An 11,050-nucleotide genomic window follows, 5' to 3' on the forward strand; every position below is an offset into this window, starting at 1 on the left:
AGAAGCAATAGTATTTAGAACATTACCTTGACATTAAAACCAACACCAATGTATCATAATAAAGAATGCAAAACCTGCACAAATTTAAGACAAACACTGGGCCCTAGAGGAACAAGGGTTCACCCACCCAAGTCCCAGGGGGTCTTTCAGGGGAAGGATGAGAAGCCCTTGAAAGTCCACAGTCAGGTTTGATTCAAGGACTCAGAGTCCATTCAGGCTGAGCCAGGCCCCTGGGCAGACTGGCTTTCAAAAGAGATCCCACCCACGAGACACACCACACTGCTCCCCAAGAATCTCTCCAGTCCACAGGGCCCCTAAGACATTGAGATGGGGCCGGGGAAGCAAACCCACTTGCTTCCCCTTGCAGGAAGCTCCTTGAGGCCAAGGACCACGCCCCAACATAGGAGGGCACAATGGCCATCAGTCAAGACCTGAGCCCTCAGGTCTGGCTCCCAGCTACGTGCTCCTTTATGAACCACCTGTGTCTTCTCTCTTTGTTAAGGTTATTCCCTGACATGTATTCCTGGTAAGTCATGTCCCCTTGGGCCTTTAGTGTCCTCACCTACAGAGAGGGCTGGCCCAGACGGAAATACGAAGATCCTTTGTAGCCCTCTCTGGAATCTAGGCCTCGACTAAATCAGCCCCAAAGCCTAGGCACCCCAAATAGCTCTCTGATCCACATTTATGGTAGGTGATGAAACCCAGGGGCTGTGCACAGCCCAGAGGAGTCCAGTCCCTGGACACAGAGAGACCTGACATCTACCCCCATCCCTTCACCTGCCATCTTGGAGCAAGAAAAGGACCCTCTCCTAATCCACCCAGGGGCCCCCCATTGCTGCAGGCAACCACAAAACTAGAACCCACAATCCTTGACACATAACCCAGAACCTCAACCCCGGGGGCCAGGTCCTGTCTCTTGATAACACTGCTTGACCTCAGGATGGACACAGATGCAGTAGCAAAAGGGTTAATCATAATGCATAGAGGCCGTCATTTTATAAATTCTGGCATTCCCGATGGGGAGGTGGGAACATAGCAGCCCCTAAAGATGTTAAAGGAAAGGACTGACATTCAATGTGTTCACACACTTCGACCCAGCAAATTCCACTTCTAGGAATGCACTCACGCACTCCCTGAATGGCCGACAATGGGGAACTGGTTCGATGGATCTGTGGTATGACCACACAAGGCAGCCACTAACCGTGATGCTGCATACCCATGTGCACTGATGTATACGGTGATGCACATGGTAAGTACATACATTTGTATGCAAGTGCAGAGGGTAAAAACGCTCGAGTACATGCACAATGTTATTCATGTATGTTGTTTCGCATGTATGTAGAAATGCATACAAAAGAATTAACTCTGAAAAACAAAGACATTCCTATCAGGCATGACATGCCAAAGATGTGAAGATTACCTCCCATAAGCCAAGACCAAGGTCAGGCCTCTCTGGGAGCAAATTTACCATCTTTACTATGGATGAGGGCTGTACCAGTTGGAAATGAAGGACCCCAGAGGGCAGGGCCACACATAGGAACCCCTGTCTCTGAGTCTCCGCTTGGAGAACAGCTACCAGGAGAGCTGCCCGACCCAACTGGACTGTGACATGAGAGAGAAACAAGCTTTTAAAAACAACGGACTGAGAATGGGAACCCCGGGACTCAATTCCCACACCTACAATGATCGAAGAACTTCATACTCCTGCATTATGTCAGTCAGTCAACAAACATGCCCTGCCATTAAAAAAGAAACATCTGAGTAGCAGTGTGCAATGATCTACATATTTTGCAAACCGAGTTGAAGGTCATATAGCTATTTCTCAGGAACATATTAAATGTTAGCTATCATGAAAAAAAAGACTAACTCAGAGAGGTGGCAGGATGGGTGATTGTCTTTTCTTTTATTCATCTGTGTTTTCTTTTTTATGGTGAACATGTATTATTATGTGTATTTTATAGTATTTTAATAAAAGCAGAAAGGTACAGAATATGCTGCTAATCAGAGGAATTATCCAAAAAGAATGAGGCAGGTATCCATTAAAAAAATTATGAGTAACTTAATCTTTAAGCAGCTTCTCATTTCTCAGAATGAGCCCAGCACCAGGCGGGGGCACACTGTGCTCACACGGACCTGTCTTTGAGAGCGCGTCTTTGGGATGCACTTTAGGGAAGCAGCCCTGAGCTTGAGCTCAGAGGCTGCACAGCCTGGGGTGGCCACCGGTAGGCCCAACCATCTGGAATGAAGCCAAGAGCCCCTGGGCCGGCCCTTCTTATTGGCCACTTCCTCAGGCTCAGCAGCCATGACCCTGACCAGAATCCCCCAGCATGGTTTCTAGAGGTAACTGGGAAGTTCAGAACATGAAGTCTGAAGGCCAGTCAGCCCACGTTCAACCACCTACCCAACTCAGTCTCTTAAGCCCTCTGAGCCACAGTGTCCTTATCTGCAAAATGGGGGTAAAACCTCGTAGGGTCCTTGTGAGCGTTAAATGGGGCGACGCGTACCAAGAGCCTAGCGGAGTGCTCAACACAGAACAGGTGACCAAGGATGTCTTTTGTCCCTTCTCTGTCCTCACTGTGCACAAGTTAATCCCATAACCCCAAAGCACCTGTGCGGCTTTCCCTCTAACTGAATGGAGGAAAAGACTCTAACCAGCCTATGCGGAAAGGCTGTGTTATTAAACAGCACAGCTTAGGGAACTTGGCCACAGTCTTTGTTACTTCCCCCACCACGGCAGACACTGCCACCAAGGACGAGGGCCTCTGCAGTCCCTCTACAGACCACAGCCCGCAGGCAGGGCCAGCAGCTTGTGGTATGCAATACAGCTCTCCTGGACTTGGAGCCAACCCAGAGGAGGAGGAGGCATTCCTATCACTGTCCCTGGGTTCCTGGCCTCCCTCCAGCATCACCCAGGTCTCCCCAGGCTCGGGGAAACTGCAGGTCCCTTGCCAGGCAACCTCCAAGGTATGCTGGTGGCAAGTTTCATCAAGGAAAAGTTGCCAAGGCGAAAGCTGACACCAAAGGGGACAGCGCCCAGCTCTGCACCTCTTCGGGGATTGCAGGAGTTAAAGCCTCCAGCAGGCAGTTAAAACTACGGTGATGGAGCGGAAAGGCCATACTCCAAGCAGTAGCTGGGTGGGGAAAGGGAAACCAGGTTTCGCTCTCAGTTCTGCCAGGGAACTGTGACTTGGGACAAGTCACCATCAAGGCTGGAAATATTTCTCATTAAAACCAGGAGGTCATGCCCTGGTCGGTTTGGCTCAGTGGATAGAGCATCGGCCTGCAGAATGACGGGTCCTGGGTTTGATTCCGGTCAAGGGCACGTGCCTCGTTTGCAAGCTCGATCCCTGGCCCTGGTCAAGGTGCATGTGGGAGGCAGCCAGTCGATGTGTCTCTCTCATATCGATGTTTCTCCCCGTCTCTCCCCATCCCTTCCACTCTCTTTAAAAAACACACCAGGAGATCGGTCTGGCCAACCGTTCGGCCACATTCCCAATTCCTAAGCACTCTTGGCAAGCCAGGGCACTGGAGGTGCTACTGTTTGCCTGCCTGGCTCCCCCATTAGACTGAAAGTGTCCCCCAAAGACCTAGAGAGCATCCTACCTACCTCGGAATCCTTGCCAGGGTAGCTGTCGCTAGGAGCTCAGCAGGCAAATCAGTAATAACTGAAGGTTTGTGGAGTGAATACATCACCATGACTGCCCCAACGACCTGATCTGTGGGGACAGTTGGCATCCCTTTCCCTTCCCAGATGATTGGGGAACAGGCGGCGGGGGGGGGGGGGGGGAGGGCACAGGAAGAGCTCAAGCCCTCCACACAGCAGGGGTCTGACCTCGGCCACAGCAGAGCTGAGTGAAGGTCAAGCCTCCCTGATCTTTCCAGTAGCAGCAGGGCCCCCAGGGAAGTGGCCAGCTCCCCAATGTCCCCTCCCCAGCAAAGCCAATGGGAAAGGCCCTCTGGGGACCCTTTCTCCAGGTCAGCCTATTTAGGGGGGATTTTTCTCCAGAAGAGCACAGTTGGGAAGACTCAATGTGCAGGGCCTGTCTCCGGGAAGTACTAGTAGGCTGGCAGGAAAGCGCAAAGTTGCAGTGTCCACAAAACGTGAATCTCCGTGGGGTGCCACTACCTCTCCAGTGCCCAACACAGACTCGGCCCAAACAGGATGAATAACTGAGGGAATGAACTGGTGTGGGGCTCCAGGCCGGCTGGCAGTCTCTATATGAGCACATCGGAGGAATGAAAACCCTCTATCCTGCCTCAGCGGATCCTTCAGACCCCGAGGAGGGTCTGATGGAGACGGGACACAGGCTCCGTGGGATGAAGCGGCCTCACAACCGCTGTTTACAGATTCAGACTCTGGGTTCAGATTTCCTCCCCCTCCCCTCCCCACGTAGAGAAAAACTGTGTGTGACAAGCATTGGTGGAATTGCAGGAAATCTCATCAGACGGAGAAGGGTCCAGCACACCGGCTGGCAGGTAGGAGGCAAACATTAAACCTTGGTTCCTTCCACTCTTTTGGACCCAAACCGGACACTACACGGAGAAAGTCATCACAGGCAGCTGGACACGCTGACCCCCGCACACCAGCACAGTCTGCAACCTCAGGCAGCAGCAGCTAGGCCCGGCCGGCCGGCCGGCATCAGGGACCCCCAAGGGCATCGCACACGCTGCTTCTCCCACTGAGCGCTCATTTAATGAGGGCCAGGACGGGCTGGAGTTCCTAAGATTCTGGGAGAGGTCTGGTGCGGTTGCGTAAGCCAACCTCCAGTCAAGCCCTTTTTCAAAAGCCAGGAATCCAATGTTGCAAGCACTGTCTCTGGTATGAGAGGAGACTGCCGAGCAGGAAAGAAAACCAGGGTGGACATCGCCACTGTCCCATGGGACTCACCGCAGGCTGCGGGGATGGTTTCCCAGCCTGTGTCACCCGCCGCTGGGACGTAAGAGCCAGCAATAGAAGTAGCTTCCCTTAAAGGGGACCCGCAGAGGGAAAAGTCTATAGACAGAATCTCTCAGTAGAAAGCGTGCGAACTCACAGACTCACAACACCGCGGTTTTCAGCAGTCTCGTGCCCATTTTGCAGATAAGGAAGCTTGAGTTTCAGAAGTCTTGGGACTTGCCCAAGGTCACACAAACAGAACTCAGACTGGCCATTAAAGCCACGAGCGCTTCCACTGGCCACACTGCCCCTATCAGGATTCTGAGAGCAATAAACTTCCCCTCTGTTTCATCAGTTTAGTAAATCTGGACTTTAGAACCATCTTTAAGCAGAAAATAATCTTTCTTTGTTGTTTTTTCTTGTTAGTCTTTTTTTTTTAATTAAATATAGTGGGGTAATATTTATTGGTTAAAAAAATAAATTTCAGGTGTACAACTTTATAATCTGTATATTATGTGCTCACTACCCGAGTGTCACCTTGTATTTGACCCCCTTTTACCCTCGCTGGCCTCCCCCCACCCCACCCCCTTCTTCTCTGGCAACCACCCTTCTGTTGTCTGTATCTGAGTTTGGTCTTTTGTTTATTAAACAGGGATATTCTTAAACAGGGGTTTGTATAACAAACGCTGACTCAACCCCACTGAGGCCCCTTCCCTAAACCACAGAAGTGCACAGAGATCCACTCTGGCCTCCCTGTTTAGGTGAGGATGAGGCCTTTGCGTGAAGTGATCCCACCAAACTAGCTCCTGGGGTCTAAATCCCCACCCCCCCTAAACAACCGAAGTCCCGCCTTTCCATGGAGAAGCGTGGACCTGAATCCACAAGACAATGAGAGGACGGAGAGCTGGGTATTGGTTCCAGTTCACCCTCCAAATCCCTTTCGGGCCTTAGGATGGGTTTCTGGCCGCCTGACTGGCTCATCCGAAAAACACTCGGGAGGAAGGCCACTGAATAAACCAGCTCAGAGGCCCAAACAGCTGGCTGCTCTGGGGTGTCCCGATGCCACACCTCGGTTAAAATGAGTGACCCTGGAAGTCAGGATACCATGAAGGCAAAGCGCCATTTCCAGAGAACAAACAGCGAATGGCTCTCCTGTATCCACTCTGTGAACCAGGAGCACTTCAGAGCGACATTCGGACAATCCGAGAGAGGCCAGCGCAGAGAACATTCTCTCATCCCAGCAACACAGGCTGCTGGACAAGGACCCCTCCCCTCCCGGAACTAAGCCACATAGGCCCCCTATTGTGTCGGTTTGAACACTGAACTTTCCTGGGCAAAAACACACTCCGCTGTGTTCAAGAAGCCAGCAGCCCTCGCCACTCGGAAAACAGCAGCCAGCCCGCAGAAGGCACAGTTGTGCGGAGTGTTGTTGGTTGGTTGGTTTTTTTAAACAAAACCCCCTGGTCAGTACTGCAAGAGCAACTGTAACAAAAATTCTAATAGCCAGCGCTGAGTGCGTGCTTCCGACGTCCCTGTTTTATAGCTTTTAAGAAAATAAAACTGAAGGAGAGAAGTCACCGCCGAGCATTTTGGACCAAACAGGGATTCCGGTTTATGGTGTGCACAGAGGATTGGGCCTTGTAATAATTACAACAAATCACCGCTGGCCCTATGACAGCTGGCAGAGGCAATGAGCAATAAGGGGAGGGGAGGGGGGCGGATGAGAAATTAAAGATTCTAATAAAACAAAACATCCCCGGATCTGCAGAAGGCCAGATGTGGCAATGCAAGGTGGAGCTCCTTCTTCCAAGTCGGAGTTAGCTATTCACTGGTCTCTGGATTCCACAGCCTTCCCAGCCTCTGGACAAAAGCAAGTTGGGAATACACCCGTTTCCCTCTATTGTGTATAGGGGTGGGGGGGTGACTCCCCCTTCTGAGAACCCAACAGCCCTTCTTCCAAATCCTTTTAATACTGCACTTCCCAGCTATAATTTGAGAGGAGGGCAGGCATATCTTATTTCTTCTTTACACTGGAGGCTGTCTCCACCAGAGGCCCTTAAATAGTGTCATCTTCTCACCAAAGGCGTGTTCCCCAGCATAATCCTTCCTAAACCAAAATCCAGTGTTTGGGGGGAGTCGGTGGGTAATTACACTTTGAGCAGTGAAACGCTGTGGAAAGTACCAAATGCCTGAAGAGAAAAAAATGCAGTTTCAGCAAACACTTTTTTGAAAGGCGGCACACAAGAACCTGGAGGAGAGGAAAGGAAGGGACGAGATGACAGAGCCCGGGGCGTGAGGCGAAAGCAGAGAACCACGGGGCTCTGCTCACACTTCAGGGGGACCCCCCCCCCCCCGGCCCCGGCCCCGTCACCCCAGCCCACGGCTGCCGGGCTCAGTCACACAGGGAAAAGTCCAGCGTGTGACTCAGTGGGAGATTGAGTCCTGCGGCCCTGCAAGCTGGAAATGGGGTGGGGGGCGGAGGTGAGGAGACAGGGGATCTCCGCGCAGCCCAGCCCACCCACCGGCTCCCCGAGCCTCCACCCCAGTTCCCACTCCGCCCTCCCCCCAATGCCCGCCCAAGGTAAGGGGTCCTCAACCTGCCGCATCACCGAATGGAGGAAGGAGAGGAAGCCTCAAACCAGGCGACCCTGGTTCAAGGATGCAACTAGGAAAGGAGTGAATAGGAGCACCGAGCGGGGGGCATTGGGAGCCGCTTCCCGGGCCGCTGACCCCCGCTTTCTCAGGCCCAGCCCGGGTCCCCGAACCCTCCCGCGCCGCGGCCGCGTTACCTCCAGGGTCCGGATCTCCTGCTGGGTGAGGTCGTTGGACACCGCGCACTTGGTGCGCAGCCCGCGCAGGCTGCCGATGGAGATATCGATGAGCTTCTGGAGCTGCCCGCACTGCTGCAGCGCCCGGCTGGCCGCGGCTCCGGCGCCCCCCTCGGCGGCCGCCGCGTCCCCCGCGCCGCCGCCCTCCTTCTTCTCCCCCATCGCCGCCGCTCGCCGTGCCGCTCTATCCATACCTCGGCATCGGGGCCGCGAGGTGGCTGAGGCGGGGAACCTGGGGGCGCGGGCTCGGAGGGGAATCCCCGAGCCGGGAGGGTTGCACGAGGAGCGCCCCTGGGCGCTGCCGAAGAAGGGACGAGAGTAGAGCCGGCAACGGAGCCGGCTGCTCCCGCCCGCCCTGCAGCGGCGGCAAAGCGAAAGCCGCGGCGACCCGACGGCTGCGGCTCCCAGAGCCTTTAAGTGGCAGCAGGGGCCGGGTCAGGGCAGCGGGGCATGCTGGGACTTGTAGTCCGCGCCGCGCACCTGCCTCTCGCAGGCGCCTCCGGAACCCCCGCCCGCGCGCCCTACGCCTGGAGCCGGGTGGTCCCTCCGCTGATGCGGGAGCGACCTCCTCTGTGTCCCGGGAGTGGCTCCGCGCTGACTCCTCCCCCGGGCGCCCAGAGCCTGGGAGCCTCGTCTCCCCGCCCATCCCTGTCCCCCAAGCCGGCCTCCAGTCCAGGGGCTTCCCGAGACCCCCGGATGGGGCGGGGCAGGGGCCGGGTGTCCCTTGAAACCGAGGAGGTTTTGCATCCTGCCATTCCTCAGCCACGCCAAAACCTAAAAGATGGGGACAGTGGAGGTTCCAGAATTTCTATGTGGGTTTTAGGGGCCGCCATCTAGTGGGAAGGGGCCTAAAGTGCTTGTCCTGTAGCGGGTTCGTCAAGAACTGGACTCCCGATTGTCTCCATGCCAAAGGAAATAAATGCTCAGACATGGAGGAAGAAGGAAGGGTTTTCTTCTGGACCCTTTTCACCCACCAAAATAGGTGTCCCATCCCTCTGCCGCCCCAAACCAGCGCACAGCCCAGACCTTGGGGCGGCACATTGATGTGTCCTGCCCTTGGGAGCTAGAGCCAATGCCTGGTTTCAAATTCAGTCGCTAGTGCAGCCTAGCTGTGTGACTTTGGGCAAAGTTAGCTCACCTCCCTGTGTCTTGAGTTTCCGCATCAGTAAAGCTGGGGTGGTAACCGTACCGATCTCCTAGGCTTCACATGAAGCAGGGGGCACGGGGGGCCGTACTGCTACTGGACTGGTACCTTTCTGTGCCTCCAGCATTCAAACCCCATCCCATCCCCACCCTCACCCCTCCGGAGCTCCTACCACTTCGAATGCGCTCTATTTAGCTGGCTAAACTAAAAAAAAAAAAAAAAAAAGACGCTGGTCAAAGGTCCCACACAGCCAACCAGAGGAAATCTCTGTCCTCTGAATTTTCTCTCGTAAGCTCCTTGGCTGCCCAAGCAGTTGGCTAAGTTATCTTCGTATCCTCTCAGAGAGCCAAATACAGTGCCTGGCACACTGTAGGAGCTCCATAAAGTCGTGCAACCCTTTTCCTAAGTTTGTTTCTCCTATCTTTCAGGCCAGTTTAATAGGTTCCCTCTGTCTGCATCCTTTTTTTTTTTTTTTTCTTTTTTTTTTCCAGAATGAGGATTGGCCAGGAAATAGGGTCTCAGCATTCTATTTCCACCTAAACTAGTACATAAAATATAGTCAGTGGTGGCTGACAGTTTATATTACCCCTTCCTTTAATATCATTTGCAATTTTGAAATAAACATTGGGTCTGTAAAACAAAACCATGATAACTTTAAAATGTGCTTTTGCAAACTAACCCCTCCTCTGGACATTTTCTGAAACACAAGGATCTTCCTTCCCAGTTCCTCCCCAAATCCTGACCCTTCTCACAAGAATAACTAACCCAATCAGCACTTAATTTGTCACAGGACTCTTATGTGCTGTATCTATGAAGCCCCGCCCCCCGCAATCCGGACTGTTCCCTTAACCCCGCCCCACCCTCATGCAGCAGAGTAATAACTGCCCTGAAAGAGAAACTGCTTGACAGTGTTTCTCAAACTTGGCAGTGGATCCAAATCTTCCACAGGGCTCCCTTAATACAGAGTGCCGACCCCGGCCTCAGAGTTCCCCACTCAGTCCACTGAGGACTAGGCCGGAGAATTTGTGTTCTAACAAGGGCTCAAGCAATACTAATGCTGCAGGTCTGGGGGCCGAACTTTAAGAAGCCTTGGCACAATGGGGGGCCAGGTAGGAAGGTCCTGAGTGCAGCCTGGCTGGTTTGGAACCTTCGTTTGTTCAGTAGCCAGAGCTGCCAGGCTTGAGCGACTGATGCACCCTAACTCAATTCACAAGAGACGTCCTGAGTGCCAATTAAGTGCCAATTGATGTATGTGCATCAAGCTTGTAATAGCCACAGGGGGCCTGGTTCACACATTTCCTCCCCCCCCCCTTCCGGGGCCACTTTATGTGGGAGGACAACTGCCGGACTATGGAATCCACACCTGCGATGCCACCATGGCAATGGTGTCCATGCTGGAGACCGGACAAACCCCCGCTCCCTGGCCGCTCTCCTGCCAGGCTCCATGCAGCCAGTGCCTCTGCTGGGGACACAGTCTTACTTCGGATTTGTCGCAAGCGGTCAGTAAGCCACAGCTCTCCTTCCCAGTCCATCTCAGACGGGTTTGGGTTTCCCTTTAGCCACACGTTTACAGAACTGCCTCCTAGAGATGCAGAAAGCAAAGATTTCTTTTTAAAAGAATCCTTCATTCACCCTTTTAACATCCATTAAGTGTCTACTTTGGCGGCAGGCCTCTGTGTTCTGGGCTCTGAGAAAGAATATTGAACAGAACCAGGGATTTATATTCTGGTACGAGAAGACGGACCATAAACAAATAAATAGACTGCTCGGGATGTTAGGTGGTAACAGATGCCGTGGGGAAGGGGGACAGGCAATGCAGCGATTGCAACTTTCAACAGAGCTGTTTGAGGGACTGGGATGCTCAGCTCTGTCCCAGAATCACTGTCTGAACTTGGACAAGTCTTCCGATCTCTGTCCCTCTCCTCATTGGCAAGTTGGAGAGTATATGTCTGAGGGTGAATGGAGATGATTATGCAAAGTGATGGTCACAACGTAAGAGTTTAACATGTTTATTTTATTTATTTGATAAATACCTACTATGCGCCAGGCACTGTTCCACATACCTTACTTCATTGAACTAATGTTAGTTGCTTTCCTTCCCACCTTCCAGAGTGAGTCTCTTCGAGTTAAATGAATTCATCTATTATGTGTTGATTCGTAACTCCAACTTCAGCTCCAGGTTCTTTTTTTTTTTTTTAATAT

General features: G+C 52.9%; 1 protein-coding gene across 2 annotated transcripts in view; it reads right to left on the reverse strand.

Moving 5' to 3' along the window:
• Nucleotides 1-8,080, reverse strand: part of KSR1 (kinase suppressor of ras 1) — a 138,075-nt gene extending 129,995 nt beyond the window's left edge. For both annotated transcript variants that reach the window (XM_008147926.3, XM_028154848.2), the window contains exon 1: nt 7,666-8,080. In XM_008147926.3, coding sequence (XP_008146148.3) covers nt 7,666-7,896 — 231 coding nt within the window. In that variant the 5' untranslated portion in view covers nt 7,897-8,080. The remainder of the gene's footprint in view (nt 1-7,665) is intronic.
• Between the last annotated feature and the right edge of the window lie 2,970 nt (nt 8,081-11,050).

This window comes from Eptesicus fuscus, chromosome 20 (assembly GCF_027574615.1).
Source record: "Eptesicus fuscus isolate TK198812 chromosome 20, DD_ASM_mEF_20220401, whole genome shotgun sequence".
Classification (NCBI taxonomy): Eukaryota; Metazoa; Chordata; class Mammalia; order Chiroptera; family Vespertilionidae; genus Eptesicus; species Eptesicus fuscus.